This window comes from Schistocerca americana, chromosome 2, assembly GCF_021461395.2.
Source record: "Schistocerca americana isolate TAMUIC-IGC-003095 chromosome 2, iqSchAmer2.1, whole genome shotgun sequence".
NCBI classification, from domain to species: domain Eukaryota; kingdom Metazoa; phylum Arthropoda; class Insecta; order Orthoptera; family Acrididae; genus Schistocerca; species Schistocerca americana.
This window is the reverse complement of record NC_060120.1, coordinates 728,889,876-728,914,462: the sequence shown is the minus strand read 5'-3', so window position 1 is coordinate 728,914,462 and position 24,587 is coordinate 728,889,876. Positions and strand designations below refer to the sequence as shown.

Genomic DNA, 24,587 nt, shown 5'->3' with positions numbered 1-24,587 from the left:
AGAATATGTGTGCTGTTTGCAGTGTAACAGCTTATACATTGTCGTGGAAAAGCGTAATGAAAAAGCATAAGGATCCTAGCAGTCCAAAGCACCGTCCACTGGAACACATAGCAGGAACGGCAACTTAGCGCTGACGAAACCATTAATATAATCGGAAACGTTAGTCATCTGAAGATGAGTATGATAGACCGAAACCGGTTATGGCACTGAAATAAAGCATTTTCAAAGTGTGTGGTTGTGTTATACTCCAACAAAGAACCAGTTGCGTTTCAATGCAGAACGTAACGTCGAAAAATAAAGTACCTTTGAACATCTGATAATTAAACTTGTGTTACTCAGTGATTTATTCTTACAGCAATTGTTGGTAGCTGTTTAGTCGAATCAGATGCATATCATACGGTTATTCTACTTCGTTGGATTCCATTTTTAAAATCTTGTTTGATTTTAAATAAAGGGAAGTAGATATCACCGTTGATTGTAGAGAGCGCAATAAGTCTAAGTTGTCGGGCACAGGTGAATAACGCGCGCTTTAAGCTTCGTATATCAAAACGATTACAAGCTGCTGTTCCCAACATATTGCATTGCTCGTGAAACAAAGTAGTCGTACAAGCCTGTTCCGATACGAAGCTGTTAACAGTTTTAGGAATTTTTTACTGTTTCGATATCCAGCACCCTATTTTGAATTACTTTCGTAATAGTCCTTCAGAAGTTCTTTCAACTTTTACCTAAAGAACACAACATTCGCTCTTAATGCTGAACCAACAGAGTGATTGAGGCGCTGGATCCGCATATAGGAGGACTAGGGTTCAAATTCCCGGTCGGTCAGGCAGTTTTAAGTGGCCTGTGGTTTCCTCTAGATCGCTTAAAGCAAATGGCTGATTGAGAGGACACGGCCAATTTCCTTCGCAAACACTATGTCCCGTTTGTAATGATATCATCGTCGACGAGATGTTAATATATTTTCCATCTTTCTCTTGCGAACAAAAGTATTTAAAAATTTCTCGTACAGTATATTTGTTATCCTGCAAGATCTTTCTCAGGAAAGCTCACGGGCCAGGAACTGGTTATGAATGTCTGTGTCCGTTTTATCTGTGATGTTCTACTCTTTGCCCAATTTCACTATCATATGCTCAGCTATCTTGGCTGAGTGCAGACAAGCGCAGAGATTTCCATACCCCTGTATTCTCTACTGTCTTATCAACGTACACTTTCCCTCATTTCTGTTCTCGGCCTCGACGCTCTTGTCTGAACAACCTGACAGAAACACCCATTCAATGAGAGCGTTTAGATCTGATTGCAGGTTTCAGGTTAGTCCGCAACACATCACCATAGTTCTCACCAAGTTTCGCCTCTTGGTGTAAAATTATCGGCTATCACACCTTCCATGTCCCAGAATAGTGTTAGCATAATCTTAACAGCTGATGGTTGACGTCTGTATTTCCTAATTTCTGGTAAAGGGTGTTTCCAAACCATGCTCGCAGCCTTACTTTCCGGTTCGTGGTAATGCACTCTCTTTTCGTCTACAGTAAAGATTTGCTGTAAAAATCCATCCTCCTCGCGATGACAACGGGCCATATGTTTACGAGAGATGTCCATCCTTTGTGCCTTATGCAGCGCTGACAGTTCTTTCCGTACTCACCTGCACACACTTTCCGAAAATTTAGTCTGTCGTGTAAGATGGAATACGCTGAACCATTCTGATATCTGAAGCATTGACGATTTCGTCCATTGGAATTCCTGTTTTCCAGCAGCATGCCCTCAACGATTTCCAAAATGGTCCTTAGCTGTTGATGTTGATGGCCTTCCCGATCTTTCCTTGTCACATAGAAAAGTTATTACCTGTTTGAAGCGCTCTATCCATTCGTAGATATTGCTTCGCGATTTTCAGCTGACACAATACTGCGCTTGCATTTCGCAGGTTTAACATCTTCCGCAAACAAAAAGAGAATCACTGACCTATTTCCTCCTTGGTGCAGATCGACAATGTAGCTGCCCTGTTTCACGATCTACTATAATACAACGACTAACGCGGGAACAGAGTGATACGTTAGAAAGAGATTTTCACTCTGCAGCAGAGTGTGCGCTGATATGAAACTTCCTAGCAGATTAAAACTGTGTGCCCGACCGAGACTCGAACTCGGGACCTTTGCCTTTCGCGGGCAAGTGCTCTACCATCTGAGCTACCGAAGCACGACTCAGGCCCGGTACTCACAGCTTTACTTCTGCCAGTATCTCGTCTCCTCGTTTCATATCAGCGCACACTCCGCTGCAGAGTGAAAATCTCATTCTGGAAACCTCCCCCAGGCTGTGGCTAAGCCATGTCTCCTCAATATCCTTTCTTTCAGGAGTGCTAGTTCTGCAAGGTTCGCAGGAAAGCTTCTGTAAAGTTTGGAAGGTAGGAGACGAGATACTGGCAGAAGTAAAGCTGTGAGTACCGGGCGTGAGTCGTGCTTCGGTAGCTCAGATGGTAGAGCACTTGCCCGCGAAAGACAAAGGTCCCGAGTTCAAGTCTCGGTCGGGCGCACAGTTTTAATCTGCCAGGAAGTTTCATATCAGCGCACACTCCACTGCAGAGTGAAAATCTCATTCTGGAAACATCCCCCAGGCTGTGGCTAAGCCATGTCTCCGCAATATCCTTTCTTTCAGGAGTGCTAGTTCTGCAAGGTTCGCAGGAGAGCTTCTGTAAAGTTTGGAAGGTAGGAGACGAGATACTGGCAGAAGTAAAGCTGTGAGTACCGGGCCTGAGTCGTGCTTCGGTGGCTCAGATGGTAGAGCACTTGCCCGCGAAAGGCAAAGGTCCCGAGTTCAAGTCTCGGTCGGGCACACAGTTTTAATCTGCACCAAGTTTCAGAGTGACACGTTGTATAGAACTGTTACAGACTACAATACTTCAGCCCTGGATACTAGCAGTGTTACCGAGTCCTACGGCGAGAAATTCTAAAAGTCTTTTACTTTTTGACATCACACGTAGAAATTCTTTCTATATCTGCCGCTATCATTATTATTATTATTATTATTTTCGATTATTCCCTTTTGAGGGAGCGATCGAATTTGAGTAGTCATGTTTTTTTCTTCTTTCTTCGTTCTTCCCAAATTCTATTCATACGTTCACTGTGTTCTCTCTTGCGTTCTTCCGGCCATCTTTTTCCCGTTCTGTTCTCCGTATGTCCTTGTTTAAGTGTGTGTTTCTTTATGACGTTTCTAAACTGTTCTCTGTTGTATATGTTGTCTTGTGTGATTCCCGGTTCTTTAATGTCTTCTTCTGCTTCAGCAATCCACTTTTTCTAGTTTTTGCTCTTGTTTACTATCTCAAAGATTTGTCTTGTGAGCCTGCTTTTATTCATCCTCCTGATATGTCCATAAAATTCCATCCTTCTCTTTCTAATGGTGTCTGTTATTGTTTCTATGTCTTTGTAAATCTCTCTAGTTGGCCTCTTCATCCAAATTCCTTCCCGAAACACTGGTCCATATATTTTCCTCAGAATTTTTATTCCTGCTTTTCAATCCCATTATTATTTCTGTTATTATTATCATTACTAATGGCAGTAGTAGAAGTATTGTCAGCAATAACTTCATTAGTTCATAGTCACTATTATTTTATTCACAGTCTTTATAGGCACTCAAATCATTTTAATATTATTTGTCATATTAAAATTGTTATTTATTAGGTCAAAGTGTTGTAAAACAGGTACTGTATGTACGAAACCGAAGTTCGATGTAAGAGAGGGCCTGATGGCTCTAATCAGATCACGTTAAATAAATAAAAAAAAAAGTACAAGGAATCTTCTGGTGCGGTTTTCACTTTCGTGGCAGCACTTAGTGCTCCTGTTGACTGCATTTAGGAGTTATATTGAACTAATGAGTAAATTACCTGCCGCTTCTTCTCAAAGATAGCACTAAGTATCTATGGCCACTCAACTTGTCTGGCAAAGTGGTTGTTTTGTTTACGAGCCCCTGCTTAGCGTTATCAACAAAACTCAGCGAACTACATTATGTAACTCATTACCATGGCTTACATAAAAGTTAATCGATTCAAACAGCGCATGCCAGGAAAGTACTCCGGAGTTAATAATATTGTTTGCTCCATGTTCAATTGACGTTTGAGGCTACGTCCCGTGACAATGATGGGAGGACGTCATGATTTAATTAAAAGTGTTTACAACAAATGTATATATTCTACGTTAATCATGGGCCATGTATGTGTGTGTGTGTGTGTGTGTGTGTGTGTGTATTTTGCGACCGCGCCAGAGATTTTATATGTCTTACTTTGTACCGTATAATACATCAGAAGTTAGCTAAGTGGATCATGTTCGAGGAGATCAAAGAAAATAAAATAAGAAACGAAAACAACTCGATCGATCTACACGTGTAGTCGCTGGCAGCTCAGGTCTTGTAAAACCTAAATGCACTGATTCGTTTTTCAGACTCATTGCCACAATTATTTGATGCAGACTTTCTGCGACAGACTTTGTCGCCTTCTCACGCAAAGAATCGTGTAGAATGAAGGCTTGTTACAAGGAATGGAGAAATCTTGAAGCTGAGTCATCTGCTGTGCTGTTGAGAAATTTTTCTTTACCTAAACCAAAGAAAGCTGCATCTCACGCTGAATTAGTTTTTCAGAATAGTTTTACTTTTTGCATACAGTTTTGCAAACCACAGATTTTTTATTTACATGTTCTCCACTATGCTACAGTTCTCATACGATTGCTCAGAAACCATTCTACAAAAGTATTCGATTTTTTTGCACTTCGTAGTATAATATTACAGATTGATGGTGAAATTATTACCTTTAAAATTTGGTGATATTCATTACGATAATTCGAAATTAAATAATTCACTGTCTTTTGTACCAAGAATTTGCAGTGAAATATGAGTGTGAACTACGATAATTAATCTAAGCGAATCAAAAATTTGGAGTCTCGAATTGTCGTCTTGCTTGCAAATGCTTCCTCCCAAACCAATAGTGTGTCTTTCGGAAACATCTTTGGTCATCAGCAAGGAATTTCCATCCTGTATTTTTAAGGTGTCGAGAAGATGGTGCCCAAATTCGTGTACTTCTTTAAGAAGCTCAAGAATTCACAAAAGTTTAAGAGAAATGCTTCTGCTTTTCAAGTGGTGAACTTTACGCTATACACTACTGTGCACGAAACGCAGGTAACATATTTAAATACGCTAGATTGCAATGGCATGAATTTCAAAGTGGCGGTGGACTCACGTTCGTCACAGTTCATTCAATTTGCAGGAAATATTTATACATTATATACAAGGTGTGATCGCAAAGTAAAGAGAAAATTTTAATTTTGCGGGCTTTATTCTTCCGATTTCCCAACATTCTCTTTATCTTGTTGGTACACATGTTCCTGACGTACGTTTGCATTTTCAACTGTTTTGAATATAAGCGACTAAAGCAGCCACGGTCACCGGATGGACGTTCTCCTGGGAGTCAAGTTTCTTGTTTCCGACGCAACAATTGCAGTTAATTGTAGCCCTCGCACCCTCGTAATGACTATGGAACAGACAAACTCCATCGCGATTAATTACGTAATTAATCACAAAGATCAGACCTAATTACATATTTATATCCATAGTGCTACAAGAGGAGCGACTAAAATCGCAATACAACTAAAAAATTGACAACGTCATACAACTGCTGTTATCCTGCTGGGATGAAATATTCACAATACCACTCGAAACAAGTAGCAGACGAAGACGTACTCAAAATTAACTCTACAGAGGATGAACTCTTTACATACAAGTCTAAATAAATCTCTCTACTTCCTTTGTGAACTAGAGAGAAGAAAGGCTAGCGTGGAATGTACTATCTTTATTTTTGGTGGGAAATGTGCTCAATCAACGAGATGTTGGTGTTGGACAGAGAAGACTTTAATAAGCGTATTACCTGTAAGCATACAGCTGAGGACTGTGTCTACAGCCTCCAACCTGATGACTGGAAGGGTGTGATAGTGGATGAGCATAGGGGAGTACTTCTCAGAAAATAGTCGTGACACAGTGGGACGGCCTGAAGATGCATTTCACAGCTCCTAGACAGTAGTGCCTGTGCTGAAGCTGTTTGTGTTTCTGGAATGGGCGGTCAATCCTCCGCCACACCTTTTCCACGACCATGACTGCGTCTCGCCATTTGGCGTCGCAGTTCGCTACAGATACCTCGCGCTGCATTGCTCAACAACCACCCTGAAGCCCTGCTGCTCCAAATTGAAGTAAACGGCGGTCTCTTTCTTTCTCGACAACTTCGTCCTATTCCACAACTCCGGAAGGTCACCTTTTCACTATAGACACGTCCCGCTGCATTCCTCAACAAACATCCTGCAGCCCTGGGCGTCAAAATACAAATAAACGATGCTCTCTTTATTCCTTGACAACATCGTCCTATTCCACTGCCCCCAAGACGTTTCCTTGGTACAACTGAAAAGTAACTTGTACACTGATAAATAGTAAGCAAGGATAGAGCAGCAAACCATCACTGAAGTATCTGTTGCTGTTGTGGTCTTCAGTCCAGAGTGTTTTGATACACCTCTCAATGCTACTCTATATTGCGCAAGCTTCTTCATCTCCGAGTATCTATTGCAACCTAGATCCTTCGGAATCGGCTTAGTGTTTTCATCTCTTGTCTCCCTCTACGGTTTTCACCCTCCACGCTTCCCTCCAGTACTAACTGAAGTGTTAGGAAGGGCAATAACGGTACTACAACTGACGGAAAATGCTAAACTGTTCTACTTCCATATTGAAATTGTGAAGAAGAAGCAGCACTAATGAACAACACGTCATAATGAAACACATGTACTTGGAATTGAGATAAATCGTTTTAGTACACTACTGGCCATTAAAAATGCTATACCACGAAGATGACGTGCTACAGACGCGAAATTTAACCGACAGAAAGAAGATGCTGTGATATGCAAATGATTAGCTTTTCAGAGCATTCACGCAAGGTTGGCGCCGGTGGCGACACCTACAACGTGCTGACATGAGGAGGTTTCTCATACACAAACAGCAGTTGACCGGCGTGTCAGGAGGAGAAATGCGTACCATCACGTTTCCGACTTTGATAAAGGTCAGATTGTAGCCTATCGCGACTGCCGTTAATCGTATCGCGACATTGCTGATCGCGTTGGTCGAGATCCAATGACTGTTAGCAGAATATGGAATCGGTGGGTTCAGGAGGGTAATACGGAACGCCATGCTGCATCCTAATGATCTCGTATCACTAGCAGTCGAGATGACAGGTATCTAATCCGCATGGCTGTAACGGATCGTGCAGCCACGTCTCGATCCCTGAGTCAACCGATGGGGACGTTTGCAAGACAACAACCATCTGCACGAACAGTTCGATGACGTTCGCAGCAGCATGGACTATCAGCTCGGAAACCATGGCTGCGCTTAGCCTTGACGGTGCATCACAGACAGGAGCGCTTGCGATGGTGTACTCAACGATGAACCTGGGTGCACGAATGGATAAACGTCATTTTTTCGGATGAATCCAGGTTCTGTTTACAGCATCATGATGGTCGCATCCGTGTTTGGCGACATCGCGGTGAACGCACATTGGAAGCGTGTATTCGTCATCACCATACTGGCGTATCACCCGGCGTGATGGTATGGGGTGCCATTGGTTACACGTGTCGGTCACCTCTTGTTCGCGATGACGGCACTTTGAACAGTGGACGTTACATTTCAGATGTATTACGACCCGTGGCTCTACCCTTCATTCGATCCCTGCGAAACCCGACATTTCAGCATGATAATGCACGCCCGCATGTTGCAGGTCCTGTACGGGCCTTTCTGGACACAGAAAATGTTCGACTGCTGCCATGGCCAGCACATTCTCCAGATCTCTCACCAATTGAAAACGTCTGGTCAGTGGTGGCCAAGCAACTGGCTCGTCACAATACGCCAGCCACTACTCTTGATGATATAATGCCCCACCCAAAATAAATAAAGTACACTAATCTAACCTTCCTCTCCTGCAGCTGGACAGAGACTAATCATTTCCCTGTGTAGGCAGATGCACTTGGCTTTCCACCCAGATGGATTGTGGTCCCAAAAAGAGAACCTACCATTTTGAATTTTCCGCCAACTCCTGGGGCGAGGAGGAACGTCAGCAAGGGCTTGCGATAAAGAAACTCCCGCCGTTTTTGTAAATAACACCATTTTTTAATTTCCCACCAAATTTGTAACTCCTGTTAAAATTCGAAATTCCCTCCAAAATTTGAAATTCCTGGCAATAGGACAGGTGGGGGAGGTGCAGGTGGAGGGGAGGGGAAGGGAGTGGAGCAGAGTGGAGGAGAGGGAGTGGGGACCCACATGTGGGCTGAGGAAACCCTTTGATTACGTCTGGGGTTGTTTTGGATAATTAATTGATCAATTAATTAAGTTGATATCTATTTGATATCAAATTTTGGATGGTACTGCCATTACTTCACTACTTACGAGTTTTCTTAGAAGGTAAGTAAGGGAAGGCAAAACTACTTTTATGATGTTTCTAGACTTAGGGAAAATTTTGACGATGCTGACTTTGAAATTCTTAAGGTTAGCAGAGATAAAATACAGGGTGGGAAAGGCTATTTACAACTTGTCCACAAACCAGAAGGAAGTTCAGAGTCGAGAGGCATGAAAGGGAGTGAGACAAGGCTGTAGCCTCTCCATTATGTTATTGAATCTGTAAGTAGTAAAGGAAACCAAAGAAATATTTGAAATAGAAAATAAAGTCAAGGGAGAAACAATAAAAACTTTGAGGTTTGCCAAAGATATTGTAAATCTGTCAGAAACAGCAAACGACTTGTTAGAGTAATTGAACGGAATGGACATAGTCACGAAAGTAGGATATAAGACGAACATATACAAAAGAAAAACAAAGGAAATAAATGTAGTCGAACTAAATTAGGTGATGCTGAGGGAATTAAATTAGGAAATGAGACACTTAAAGTAGTTGATGAGTCTTGCTATTTGGACACAAAAATAAATAATGACGGCAGGAGTACTGTGGATATAAAATGTAGACTGACAACGGAAAGACAAGCTTTCCTGAATAAGAGAAATTAATTAATATTTAATTTAAAGTTAAGTGCCTGGAGGACTTTTTAAAAGTATTTTTGTGGAGTGTAGCCACGTATGGAAGTGAAACATTGACGATAAATGGTTTAGAAAATAAGAGAAAAATAGATCTTGGAATGTGGTGCTACAGAAGAATACTGAAAAATTAGATGGACAAATGACATGACTAATGAGGAAGTGCTTAACATAACTGGGGAGAGAACAAATTTGTTACACAGCCTGACTAGAAGAAGGCTTAGGTTGATAGGACATATTCTATCAGGGGATCATCAATTCAGCACTGGTGGGATGTGTGCGCATGTGGAGAGTGGGAGGGTGGGATAGGGGTGTCAAAAATCATTGAGGGAGACAGAGATGGAAATGGAAATGCCTTGGGGCTAGGGCCTCCCGTCGAGTAGACCGTTCGCCTGGTGCAAGTCTTTCGAGTTGACGCCACTTCGGCGACTCGCGGGGCGATGGGGATGAAAGGATAATGATAAGGACAACACAACACCAAGTCTCTGAGCGGAGAAAATTATCGACCAAGCCGGGAATCGAACCCGTGCCATTAGGTATAACATTCCGTCGCGCTGACCACTCAGCTACTCGGGGCGGACGGAGACAGAGATGAAAACAGTAAGCAGATTCGTAAGGATATGGGTTGCAGTAGTTATTCGAAGTATGGAGATCTGCATCAAACCAGTATTTGGACTGAATACCACAACAGCAATAACATAAACATTCCAAAGACAGTTGAAGACAATGACCGCCCTGGGCGCCTTAGCACGTCAATTACTGGCGACATTGTACAAGAAGTAAAGAAAGTGGTTCTGGAAAATCCCCGAATCACCATCAGAGAGGTATCTGATGATGTCGACATAACTGAGGGCTAATACCAATCAATTGTTTTCGGATATTTTGAACATGAAACGTATAGCAGCAAAGTTTATTCCCAAACTCTTGAATTTGGACTAAACAACGACAGAGCGTAGACATAGCTCAGGAATTGCTGAATGAAGTCGACAACGATGTAGCACTTATAAAGAAGGTTATAACAGGTAAGGAAACATGGGTATACGGGTATGACGTCGAAAGCAAGGCCCAGTCGTTTCAATGGAAATTGCCTGAAGTGTCAAGATCGAAAAAAAAAAAAAATCGAGAAGTTCGATCATATGTGAAGTTTCTCACTGTTCGCTGAATTACAGTGGGAGATTGCATCATGAGTTCCTCGTTGGGTGGTTGTTTTGGGGGCGGAGACCAGACAGTGAGGTCATCAGTCTCATCGGATTGGGGGAGGATGGGGAAGGAAGGCGGCCGTGCCCTTTGAAAGGAACAATCCCTGCATTTGCCTGCAGATATTTAGGAAAATCACGGAAAACCTAAACCAGGATGGCCGGACGTGGGATTGAACCGCCGACTTCCCGAATGCGAGTCCAGTGTGCTAACCACTGCGCCATCTCGGTAGCTCCTGTCTTATGGCTGTACGGTCGATAAGGAATACTACCTGGAAGATGTACCCCGTTTGCGTGCCGCAGTCCGAAGGAAACGGCTAGAATTGTGGCAATACCACTTGTGAAAATTGCATTACGATAATGCTACCGGTCGCATCTCAATGTTTGTTCGTGGTTTTTTTGATACAAAGAAAACCATTATGTTGCTTCAGCCACCATATACACCGGGCATGGCCCCCTGTAATTTATTCCGGTTCCCGAGGCTGTAGAGAACCTTGAAAGGACGCTATTTTGCCATCACTGATGTGATAGAATTGCTAAAGAGGCTGAACACCATAACGAAAATTGAGTTCCAGATGTGCTTCCAAGATTCGAAAAAGCTCTGGTACAAGTGAGTTGTATCTTATGGGGATGGGGATAACTTTGAAGCGGACTTTTTGATCACATCTCGTACACAAATCGTCCTCGCGCATCAGTTTAACTATTAGAGACGTATCAAAATCCCTACAATAGTTCCTAGCCTGATCATATAGATAGACCCGCAGCAGGGCGTGCAGCGTATAGCGACAGATGAAAGGAGATAGATACTCGTAGATAGCAGATAAATGAGCTCATAACCCAGACATGACATTGACATTTGGGAAAGTGAGATGAAATCAGGAGCGCCTGTCACTGGATTCGCGCCGTTGCGTAAGCCAAAGCGGCAAGTGGTCGCCTCGCGGAGAAAGGAGAAACCCGTGTTGCGCAACTGCAGGCGAGCCGGCCGCAGCCGCCTGCGCGCTCGTTACGCCACGGCGTGCAGCGGGCGCACCCGTCCAGTCCTGACCTGCTCTCCGCACCTGTAGTTAACGCTCGCCACCAGTCTGTCCGCTTTGTTTTGATACACGTTCCCAGTCTCCTCTAGCTGAACGATCGGGGCTACCACGACGACGCAGAAGAAGCAGCGCCAGCACTCGGGTGTCGTTTCCAGTAACACTTCCCTTTTCTAAACGCAACCTTATTCACGAACCTATACTTCAACGCTCTATGTAGAATCTTCGTCTTGCTCTTACGTTCCGGGTGTGGACTGGGACAGTTTGTACTAATCTGTATAAGTAATTCTCGGCTTCCGGTTGCTTTTCTGCGTGCCGAACTGTAGCAAAAGAGTTGCTTCAAGCTTCAAGCTTCAAGCTTCAAGCTTCAAGCTTCAAGCTTCAAGCTTCGTTCTTGCATTCGTTATTGTATGCTCTACCACCTTCATATGATCCTGCGCAATGTACACTTTCGAGTCACACTAAAGTGACCACCTGTCAAAAGTATGAATATATCGCCTTTTCCAGCACGGACCGCTGCGAGGCGTGCAGGAAGAACGTCAATGAGGTTCGGGACGGTACCGACAGGGATGTGGAGCCATTCCGGCTCACTGCCGTCGCCAGCTGCGCTAGGTTTCTTGATTGACCAGCCCGATCGAGGGCGGTCCCACAGATTCTCATTGCGTTCAAATCCGGGGAGTTTGGTAGCCGGGGCAGTATGGTAAACTCATCCTTGTGCTCTTCAAATCATGCATATACACTGCCAGTTGTCCGCCCCTAGTAGCTGAGTATCGCATCTGCAGTAGGACATTTTGTCAACTGCGGACGAATTTTCAAAGTCAAATATGACATTCTGGTGCTCCCTATGAAATGTGGTGGGTTAAATCTCACCGATATCAGCAAAAAAGCGCAAGCCTTATACCTTTCCACCACATAAAAACAATGGAAAGGACCACGTGGCACCCTAGCTGCACATTTGTTAAATGAAATAGCTCCTGCTGACATCAGTGCACCTATAAATGTCCAACACATACCCAATGGACTACACCACTTGAAATACTTTTTAGTGGAATACAGCTACATATAGGCAAGGATCCCTGAAAAAGACATCATGAAAGTGAAAGAACTTTACAATAACTTGATGAAAGACAAAACCAGAAACGACGTAGAACAAAAGTATCCTTGTTATAACTGGGAAGCAACATGGGAACATATTCACTGCCGGAACCTGCCAACGTATGTCAGATCGACCTGGTACTTTGCTGTAAACAGAAAAATTACGACGAACTCTAAACTTCACTCTATTCGATTGGCCGAGTCACTGCTGTGTACATTATGTGATATACCAGATACCGAAGAGCATAGATTGTTGCGTGACAAAGTAAAAGACATATGGCTCTACATAAGACAAAAGATAGCGAGCGTCAGAAGAACTACGCCCAACGTCGTTACGCCTGCTGAATTTTTAAACCCTGACAGTATACCTTACCCTAAAACAAAACGAAACGCAATCAACTGGTTGAAAGGCCAAACGATGCATTACATCCTAACAAAAGAATCAAGCAATAGGGAGGACTTCTGGGTATACCTTACAACTGAGCACCACAAGTTGATGTGTACTAAAAAATACAAAGCAAATTACGCAAATTTTTTACTAAAACAATACTGTAACCAATAGAAGTGCGTAATTTACATTATCCATCCAAGCATTTCGTATATTAGACGAATGCTTTGTGGTACAAGGTTGTACTTCACGTAGCAGGAGGATGATTTCCAACAGCAAGTAATCAGAGAAGATCATTCTTTCCTCCCTTCCTTTCACAGGAAGACATACTTATGGTATTTATGTGTCATTACCTTTCTGAAAAAGAGAGTTTTACTTTTCAGCAATAATGAGTTTGCTTCTTTCCGTTTTTCCACGCACGGAGAAAGAAAGTTATAGATGCAGTTACGTTTCCATAACAATAATGTGAATGCCTTCTCAGTGCAATGGAATTTACATTTATTTTTATTCAAGCCCTGTTGAAAACAAAGGCAGCAGAAGGGGCATACTTAGTTTGTCGTTCAGAAGAAGCGCGTGCAAAAATTGGCGAGTGTAAAGGACAGGTTGAAGGGGAGGAAGGAGACCCGTAAAAAAAGAAAAAAATTGGTCAGCGCGACAGAATGTCAATCCTAAGGGCCCGGGTTCGATTCCCGGCTGAGTCGGAGATTTTCTCCGCTCAGGGACTGGGTGTTGTGTTGTCCTAATCATCATCATTTCATCCCCATCGACGCGCAAGTCGCCGAAGTGGTGTCAAATCGAAAGACTTGCACCCGGCGAACGGTCCACCCGACGTGAGCCCCTAGTCACACGACATTTACATTTTTACTGCGAGTTGGCACACTGCATTGTCCTGCTGGTAGATGTCATCACGCCGAATAAAAATAAAAATGATGTGAGGGTGGACATGGTCTCCAATGGTCCATTGTGCCTTCCATAATGACGAGATCTCCTAGGGAATGGCCTCCGGACAGGAACCTTCCTACGATTGTGGCAGGGTGTTAACTTTCAGAAGTTTCATGACGTATACGCCAGCGACCATATATCCGATGGGATATAAAACGTATTTCATCTGAAAAGGCCACGTGTCGCCACACAGTGGACGTCCAGATGCGGTTTTGGCGTGCAGATTCCAACCTTCGTCGCCGACGGACAGCGGTCAGCGTGGGTGATGAACCAGGCGCTTGCTGCGGAGGCCCATACGCAGCAACGTTCGCTGAACGGTCTTTGACACTGTTGGTAGCCCATTGGTTCATTTGGGCCGTCAGCTGCTCAACATTTGCTCATCTATTCGCCTGTACACATCTCCGCAGCCATAGTTCACTCCTGTCATCTACGCCTGTCGTACACCACATTCACCTCTGCGCCCGTTTCCGATAGCGCCATTTTGTCATGCACGGTATACTTTTAACTACGGCGGCACACTAACAGTTTACAAACTTAGCCGTTCCGAAAATTCTTCCATCCATGGGCCGAAAGTCAATGATCAAGCCCATTTGGACGTCAGATAACCTCTCAGTTTCCGCATTACGACAACGGTTGCACTGTTTCCTGCATCTTTCCAACACGCTTCGTACACCCTCCATTCTACTATTTAGTTGATATGTCATTGCCAGGAGATCCTATGGATAGTCTGGCTGCCTGTAATCACTGTTGCTCAACTAGCACCACCCAGGAGGCACGTGTAGGGTACTTTAAGGTTAAACCTACGGACGTGAGCAGCTCTGTGCGATGCTGCTGACATGGTTGCTAAGGATTTCAAACCTCTTGAAGAATGGAAAGATAGGTGGGAAGCAGTGACAGACATGCACCTGCATAACATCTTCTCAGGTGCTAAACTTTCAAGTGGATTCGACCTACCACGCAAGATCTGGACTACTCTCAACAGAATCCGTACCGGCCATGGCCGATGCAGGGATGTTCTCTTTAAGTGGAAGAAGCTGCCTAACCCAGCCTCCGATTGCGGGGCTCCGTACCAGACTGTTCACCACATTGTCAGTGAATGCAGGATTCAGGCCTATCACGTTGCCGAAGAGGACTTCCTGCTAGCAACTCCAGATGCAGCGCGCACGATTGAAGGACTGGATATTCAGTTGTAAAGACAAGTTTCTTGTGTGGAAATATGTACATATGTATATGTAATTAAATTTTTTGATATGTCTGTGTTAGCCATACCATAAATGAATAAAATACCCTCCAATGCTAGTGCTGTCACCTGCCATCTGTGAATGGTTATTGTACTTGGACGTCGAACAGAGGCGGCGGTCACATTAATGTGTCCTGCATAGTTGTGAGCCTAAGTAAATGTTATTGATTTCTGTTTGCTCTGCTTCAAACGTTGTTCTCATCAGGAATGTCATCTATAATGTTAAACACCTAAAACCATTACCCGGTGACAGATACTCTCAGGGGCAACCAAACATTTGACTTTCAGTGTTTCATGTAATTAATGACCGGCTTTAAAAATTCAAGATGCAGTCATAAGCTACTCATTAAAGGACCTAATTTTACGATAAAATGTTTAACTCAATAAACCATGTATTAATATTTAGAAACTGTAAATGTGTTGAGACGGCTTAACTCACGGCGCACAAATTACCCAGACTATATTCATCCAGTATGAGTCTATGAGAGCACTTTGAGACTTCATACAAAGTTTAAACAAAACTTAAAGATTTTTTGGACTTTTTCCCCCTTATGTGAAATGTTAAACACGATAACTCATTTGTAAAGTAGTCAGACGTTTAAAGCTGTTTTGTACAAAGGAGTTAGATTCTTTAAAGAATCGGGACTTATGGGTTGGAGTGAGGGCCGGTGGTGAGTGCGGAGGGTTACTGGTATCCTTATGTTCGCCTAGTAACACTCTGTTTCGGGGATAGAAGCTTTGACTCACGAGAAAATGGAGATTTCATTAGTCATGGAATTTTACAGGGGATCTTTCGTCACTTTGAGTGTTCCTGCAACCGTAAATGACGTCCTATGTTCTATTATGTTCCTCTAATGTTTATTATGAAATGTACACTGCCCCGAAAGATACCAGAAATATGATATTTTCTCCAATGTTATTTCGTCTGGGATAATTTCGGCTCGAATTGACCATTTCCTAAGAAAACTTATCGCCTCAGATTAGCTGGATATAAGATGTAACTTATCATCTGCAGTACTGCCGACTGCCCTGGAAGACTATCTCAGCATCAGTACACAATATTCTCATAGCTTTTGTTTCATAAAACTATAGCCAAAGGATTATAATCTTCCAAATTGTCATAATAAGTAAGAGAACGTTTAGTAAATCATTTAATAATTCTTATACAATATTTTTCCGCATTACGTTCTGTGAGATAGCTAGCTACACAAAAATTACTGTAACCTTATCCATGAATTCTAACTTTGATTCTGATTCCAATTCATATAGTTCTTGTGCACCTATTTTCATCACAAAGACGTTACTACGAGTGACTGTATAGCCTAATGCGAACTTTCCCTTCAGTTAAACTTGCGCCTGAGATACATCGGAGCCATAACGTGACATACGTTTGTATTGAAGAGTCACATTTTGATTTCTGAATCGAAAACGTAGCAATGAGGATCATAATTTACACTTTCTGGCTAACAACACAGAAACTTGTGCATATACCTGCAGTCTCGATATGCAGCACTCTCTGGCTTAAGTTTACAGTGACTCTAGAGAGTCCTTCAGAGTTCATAAATACAATGGCCATGTGAAATCAGAATTATGGATCTGACTTTTTTGGATTGATACATTTCAAGATACTTACAATAAAAATATACTGTTATTATTAACAACAAATACATAGCGCTGGGTGCAATTTATATATGAATAGATTCAGATGGGGCTTTTATATAGGGAAAAAAATCAATCAAACACTTTTAGACTGCCTCTAATGGAAGAGTGTCGTGTTCCTTCTGCCATTACCAAACTTAATGTCATTTGAAATGTGGCTCTCACAGCTCGAGGTGCACAGGCGTTTGCTTGAGTTTTCTAAGCAGTCGGGACTGGCAAGACTGTCACACGCTTTCGGCGGTCAGCCAGGACGCCTGCGTGTAATGAGTGGCGAGAGCGGAAGGACAATGCACGAAAGCGCGCGTGTCGCAGCGGAAGATTTCTGGAGAAAGTATCTACGTCGTTAAGGACACCTCGCTCTCTCCTGCTAGGATGCCGGAAAACTCTTGGGAGCATCAACTTCTTTCTGACAGTATACTGATGAAACAAACTGCGTTCTATCATTTGCTTGAAGACAGGGGACATCTCACGATTTAACTCATACCAGTACCGGTACTACAAAGTTTTGTATTATCTCTTAGGTCAGTAACTCAAACACTGAGGATCATTAAAAAATAAAGTAAAAATATATTTAAATTCATATAATAGCTGGTTCAAATGGTTCAAATGGCTCTGAGCACTATGGGACTCAACTGCCGAGGTCATTAGTCCCCTAGAACTTAGAACTAGTTAAACCTAACTAACCTAAGGACATCACAAACATCCATGCCCGAGGCAGGATTCGAACCTGCGACCGTAGCAGTCTTGCGGTTCCAGACTGCAGCGCCTTTAACCGCACGGCCACTTCGGCCGGCCATATAATAGCTATGGGCTTTATTACACAGTTCAGTAAGTGATTTCCGGTTATTTTCTACACTCTTTCATTTTTGGAATATTTATGACTATAATGGCAGCTATTTGTAAAATTTCTGAAAAATAACTGTCATCGTTGCCAAAAATGTCTTCTTGACACTGTTTTCTGCATTTGTCCCTCGCTCCCCTCGATTCCACGTCGTAAACATTCTCATTTTTCGAAGTCCAGTTGTGCAGCCACATACGAACCATCAGTACGCTAATTCCTCTTTCTCGTATACTTACATTTCTGATGTTAATAGCCTGTTATTGAAATTCCATTGGAACGAGATACGAATTCAGAGGCTTGCAAGCAATTCTTAACGAATTTATGTACTAATGCTTTTCTACTTTTTACATCCATTGTAGGCTCTGCTACATACTTCTCTGAACAAATATCTTTTCTTGGTAGAGTTGCTAGTCCAGCAGTGTACGCGACAGGACCTTTGTTGATATTTGAAAAGTTGTTTTCAAGGAAACAACTCACGCTTGTCACTTTTGTGCATCTTTCCTAAAACTATCTATTTGAATTAATTCTTATTTATTAGAGTTATGGCGATTTAACATTAATATTCTTTGGGCATTTTGTCTGTAGAAAAATTGTACAATTTGCCTATTCCCTTGGTGCTGTTACTGGGTTTGTTCTTTCGCATGAAAATAATTAGCAATTATCGGTTTGGGTAATTGCATTGGCCGTGTTCATCCCGGAAGAAACGATAATTTCTCTTTGTGTTCATGTTTTCAATGGTTATTAGCTTTTGGCAGGTTGTAAGTTGCTATGGGACCAAACTGCTGAGGTCATCGGTTCCTGTTAATAGCTTTGAAGGGTATTTATTTATTTATTTTTCAAGTATGAAAAATATAATACTTTTGACTCTCCTTGATTATTTTGAGTTTCTGAAATACAGTTCTGTTCTTGATTTCTTTATGCGTTTATCCATACCGTCCCCATGACTGTTTTTGTTTAAGACTGCTCTTTTCTCTAACTGCCTTCCGTGGTTACACATCGGTCTGGTTGTTAGAAAAAGAAAGGAGGTAAACGTACAGTGAACTACTGTACGTTTCACAGCCGAGAAGGCTGAGAATCGAACACTACAATAAATAACAATAGGAGTGTCGAGGATGCCTTATCTCATTTTATTCCTGGAAATAATTGTTTACTAATCTTTGCTTACCTTCTTTTTTCAGCCGAGTACATTCGCCCGTGTCCACGGAAGGATCCGAATGCCAATGGTTGCATCAAGGAACTGTTCCAGCACATGTTTCCTTATCTAGCAAAAGGTACGTGTACGTCAGAAAATAATACCTTAATATTAGTTTGACACGAAATCTACAGACACTTCGACTGAACTTCTGCCAATTTGGGTTACGTATAACATGTGACATATAAAATTTGGATGTGGTGAAAATATGAAGAGAAAATTTTAATTAGGGTTTAAAAATCTTATAAAGATTTATTCACATAACTGAACCAAAACGCGCCATAAAATGTTATAATTTTGAACTGTTCATAACTTTACTGAGTTTGCAGCCAGCCCATTCTTCGCAACCACATCATCTTGGTAGCTAATTTGAAAGTGACAATATTCGGCTCGCCTCTTAGTATGAAACACTGTCACCAAGAGCTACAGATTCGTAAAGTAAAAAAAAAAAAATTGTAGTTTCGGTTATACACAAAGTTCTCGGCTGCAGGTTTTCATTTGATACAAGCAACTGTGTGGTCGTGTAGGATAGAAGTTTCACACTCACAATGGCGATCTTCCAAGTAGGCCAAAAGTTTGTTCCAAGCATTTGGTTGTACATAGTGTTCTTTATGATATAAAATATTCTGCAGTTGCCATTTCCTTTTCAAAAGGATTGGCGAAACGTTTATCTTGCGTGGTGTACCATTATCCAATTTACGTAATATTAAATATTTAAGTAGTAACATTAAATTCTAATCAGATTACTAAAAATGGAAGGGATTGCTGTCCTCTTCACCAAAATGATAGGTGAGGAATAAAAATTTTACAGATTAAACTTTTACAGTGGTACAGCGCGTCTGAGTGACTAAATGAAAAGTACGAGCCACTATAAGCAGCAGTTTGTAGGGAATGGTACTCACGGACCAGATGTCGAAACTAGACGGCCTCAGCACTTTTTTAGGGTAGCGCAGAATAGATAATGACATAGTGAGACCGAAAAATACTTTATACTGATAGGACTGACAACTCTGTGTAGTGTCTGAAACTAAGCTCAACCGTTGCTGCTAACAGTCGATAGTGATAACTGTATAATTCGTAGAAATAATGAAGTGAACAGTAGCACCAGTGTAGCTTGATGCAAGATCAAGACACCGCAGAAGAAGTGCGCATGCACAGTGTGCAGGATTTCCGAACGATCCTCGTATGCCACATCGGAACAACTTTGAATACGTGGAACTATAGTGTACGGTGAATAAGGAGCCAGAAGTGGATCGAGTGGTTGAAATCGATCTTAGATTGACAACAAGAGTGGGGAAGTGTATCACAAGATGGCTGCTACTGATATCATTACCGCCCCGGAACGAGCTCGCTGTGAACAGCAGTGACTCGCCGTGACTTCCATTTCAGAGCGATGGCGGTCCTCTCACTGCTATGCCGATCGATAGACGAGTAAGCACGGTCGCTTGTTATGGTGTCGGCAGGCATTCCCGAGATCGGCGTGGCGCCGTACGAGCCGCTGCGCATCCCGCGCCTGGCGCTGAGCAAGGGCCAGGGCGCCGTCCTCATCTCGGGCAGCTTCTCCGACATCGTCGTCCGGGGGCCCTCCAACGCCACCACCACCTTCGGCAGGTGAGAGCTGCGCGCGCAGCCGCGCTGGTTCCAGCCTGCATGCCTCTCGGTCACCTTAATGAAAGCTTAATGTTGAGCCCTCCGTGTTGCAGGAAGGCATTGGGGACGTCTCTTGATGTACACTAGCTGAGAAGAGTAATGAAACGTTAATTCTCTTCACTATGAAAACCATGTCACAAGCTGTATCTTCTACAGTATGTATAAGTAACTTGCACTCTGTATTTCCAACCCTGATGGATGTATAGATGACTTTACTCATTTTGTGTTAATATCCTAGGTGCCAGATGATGAAAGGCACACCACACACACACACACACACACACACACATACACACACACACACACACACACACACACACACACACACACATATATATATATATATATATATATATATATATATATATATATATAGGGTGTTTCAAAAATGACCGGTATATTTGAAACGGCAATAAAAACTAAACGAGCAGCGATAGAAATACACCGTTTGTTGCAATATGCTTGGGACAACAGTACATTTTCAGGCGGACAAACTTTCGAAATTACAGTAGTTACAATTTTCAACAACAGATGGCGCTGCAAGTGATGTGGAAGATATAGAAGACAACGCAGTCTGTGGGTGCGCCATTCTGTACGTCGTCTTTCTGCTGTAAGCGTGTGCTGTTCACAACGTGCAAGTGTGCTGTAGACAACATGGTTTATTCCTTAGAACAGAGGATTTTTCTGGTGTTGGAATTCCACCGCCTAGAACACAGTGTTGTTGCAACAAGGCCAAGTTTTTAACGGAGGTTTAATGTAACCAAAGGACCGAAAAGCGATACAATAAAGGATCTGTTTGAAAAATTTCAACGGACTGGGAACGTGATGGATGAATGTGCTGGAAAGGTAGGGCGACCGCGTACGGCAACCACAGAGGGCAACGCGCAGCTAGTGCAGCAGGTGATCCAACAGCGGCCTCGGGTTTCCGTTCGCCGTGTTGCAGCTGCGGTCCAAATGACGCCAACGTCCACGTATCGTCTCATGTGCCACAGTTTACACCTCTGTCCATACAAAATTCAAACGCGGCAACCTCTCAGCGCCGCTACCATTGCTGCACGAGAGACATTCGCTAACGATATAATGCACAGGATTGATGACGGCGATATGCATGTGGGCAGCATTTGGTTTACTGATGAAGCTTATTTTTACCTGGACGGTTTCGTCAATAAACAGAACTGGCGCATATGGGGAACCGAAAAGCCCCATGTTGCAGTCCCATCGTCCCTGCATCCTCAAAAAGTACTGGTCTGGGCCGCCATTTCTTCCAAAGGAATCATTGGCCCATTTTTCAGATCCGAAACGATTACTGCATCACGCTATCTGGACATTCTTCGTGAATTTGTGGCGGTACGAACTGCCTTAGACGACACTGCGAACACCTCGTGGTTTATGCAAGATGGTGCCCGGCCACATCGCACGGCCGACGTCTTTAATTTCCTTGAATGAATATTTCGATGATCGTGTGATTGCTTTGGGCTATCCGAAACATACAGGAGGCGGCGTGGATTGGCCTCCCTATTCGCCAGACATGAACCCCTGTGACTTCTTTCTGTGGGGACACTTGAAAGACCAGGTGTACCGCCAGAATCCAGAAACAATTGAACAGCTGAAGCAGTACATCTCATCTGCATGTGAAGCCATTCCGCCAGACACGTTGTCAAAGGTTTCGGGTAATTTCATTCAGAGACTACGCCATATTATTGCTACGCATGGTGGATATGTGGAAAATATCGTACTATAGAGTTTCCCAGACCGCAGCACCATCTGTTGTTGAAAATTGTAACTACTGTAATTTCGAAAGTTTGTCCGCCTGAAAATGTACTGTTGTCCCAAGCATATTGCAACAAACGGTGTATTTCTATCGCTGCTCGTTTAGTTTTTATTGCCGTTTCAAATATACCGGTCATTTTTGAAACACCCTGTATATACACACTGCTGGCCACCGTAAATGCAACACCAAGAAAGACAAGAGGTAGCACAAAAAAATTTATTTTTTAGATAACATGTTGACCAAGTATCAAATGATTACGTTTACAGACGTCTGTGACATGTGGTTCCTGCCAGAATCAGTAGCCAAAGTAGCCGCCATTGTTGGAGATCACCGCTGCCACACGTCTCAGCATTGAGTCAAAGAGACGTTGGATGTGTTCCTGGGGTACAGCAGCCCAAGCAGCTTCCACACGTTGCCAAAGATCATCTGGTGTGGCAGCTGGGGATGTAGTCTGGGTCACTCGTTGAGCAACCATGGGCCACATGTTTTCTATCGGTGAAAGATCCGGAGAGCGAGCCGGCCAGGGAAGCACTTTGGTGATTGACGAAGAACCTTTGGACAATGCGTGCCACGTGTGGTCGCGCACTATCCTGTTGAAATATGGCTGTGGCCGAGCCCTGAAGGTAAGGAAGGACAACTGGCTCCAGCACCTCGGATATGTAGCGCCGGCTATTTAAAGTACCGGCAATGCGTACTAGAGGCGTGCGAGAGTAATATCCAATACCGCCCCATACCATGATACCCGGTGCAAGACCAGTGTGGCGGTGCATAATGCAGCTGTCCAGCATCCTCTCTCCACGGTGTCTCCACACTCGAATCCGACCATCGTGGTGCTGCAGACAGAAGCGTGCCTCGTCAGTAAAGACAACGTCATTCCATTCTGCCATCCACATCCGTCTGTCATCACACCATTGGCGACGGAGACGTCTGTGGTTCTGCGTCAATGGTAGACGAAGCAATGGACGTCTTGCGGCGTCGAATAGTACGCGCAGACACTGGATGATGCGTTACAGACGCAATGTGCTGTGCTATGGTTCGGGATGTCACTGAGCGATCCGTCATTGCCATGCGCACAATTTGCCTATCAGCACGTGCAGTGGTGCACCGAGGTGAATGCGATCGACCACGTCGGTCCGTCGTACCCTCCTGCATCCAACGGTCACATATCCGCATTACAGTTGTTTGGTTTCGTCCAACACGACTAGCGATTTCTCTGTATGATAATCCACAATCTCGGTAAGCCACTATGCTTCCTCTGTCGAACTCGGATACTTGATCAAACGATGTTCGCTGTTGTCTACGAGGCATAACTGATCGTCTTGTGAAACAACCACAAGGTAAACACACGTGCCGAACGTACACTCGTCGAAATCGCCAAGCCTTAAATGGCGCTATGAGGTGGCGCCACAGGCGCGCGTGATGTGCGTCTACGCTGAAATTCTAATCAGTTGCATATCTCATCGCTGCAAACCCATGGTGTAAATTTCACTTGATTCGGATGCTTCCTTCAGGGTGTTGCATTTACGGTGGCCAGCACGATCCAAAGAAACTGGTACACATTCCTAATATCGTGGTCCCCGAGAGCACACAGAAGTGACGCAACACAACGTGACATGTACTCGACTAATGTCTGAAGTAGTGCTGGAGGGAATTGACACCATAAATCCGTAAGGCCACGAGTGAGTGGGGATCTCTTCTCAACAGCACGTTGCGAGGCATCCCAGATGTTAGTATCTGGGGAGTTTGGTGGCCAGAGGATGTGTTTAAACTCAGAAAAGTGTTCCTGGAACCACTCTGTAGCAATTCTGGGTGATTGGGGTGTCGCATTCTCCCTGCTGCAATTGCCCAAATTCCGTTGGAATGCACAATGGACATCAATGGATGCAGGTGATCAGACAGGATACTTACGTACGTCTCATCTGTCAGAGTCCTGTCTAGACGTGTCAGGGGTCCCAAATCACTCCAGCTGTACACGTCCCACATCATTACAGAGCCTCCACCTGTTTGAACAGTCCACGCATGGTCCATGCATTGTCCAACCAGGCAACATGATTCTAGTCATCAACAGTCCAATGACGGTGTTTACGGGCCCAGGCGAGGAGTAAAGTTTGATGTCGTGCAGTCATCAAGGGCACACGCGTGGACCTTCGGCGCTGAAAGCTTATGTCGATGATGTTTCGTTGAATTGTTCGCACGCTGACATTTGCTGAATGACCAGCATTGAAATCTGAAATCTGCAGCAATTTGCGGAAGGGTTGCACTTCTCTCACATTGAACGATTCTCTTCAGTCGTCGTTGCTTCCGTTCTTGCAGGATCTCTTTCCGGCCGCAGCGATAACGGAGATGTGATGTTTTACCGGATTCCTGATATTCACGATACACTCTTGAAATGGTCGTACGGGAAAATCCCAACTTCATCGCTACCTCGGAGATGCTGTGTCTCATCGGTCGTGCTCCGACTATAACATTACGTTCAAACTCAAGCAAATCTTGAT

The 24,587-nt window shown here is 43.5% G+C and overlaps 1 protein-coding gene across 1 annotated transcript in view; it reads left to right on the top strand.

The window, feature by feature from the left end:
- The window catches only part of LOC124594385 (protein takeout-like), a 97,688-nt gene that overhangs the window by 31,222 nt on the left and 41,879 nt on the right, over positions 1-24,587 (top strand). Inside the window, exons 2-3 of the mRNA XM_047132753.1 lie at positions 18,658-18,750; positions 20,135-20,282. Of these exons, the coding sequence (XP_046988709.1) occupies positions 18,658-18,750; positions 20,135-20,282 (241 nt within the window). The remainder of the gene's footprint in view (positions 1-18,657; positions 18,751-20,134; positions 20,283-24,587) is intronic.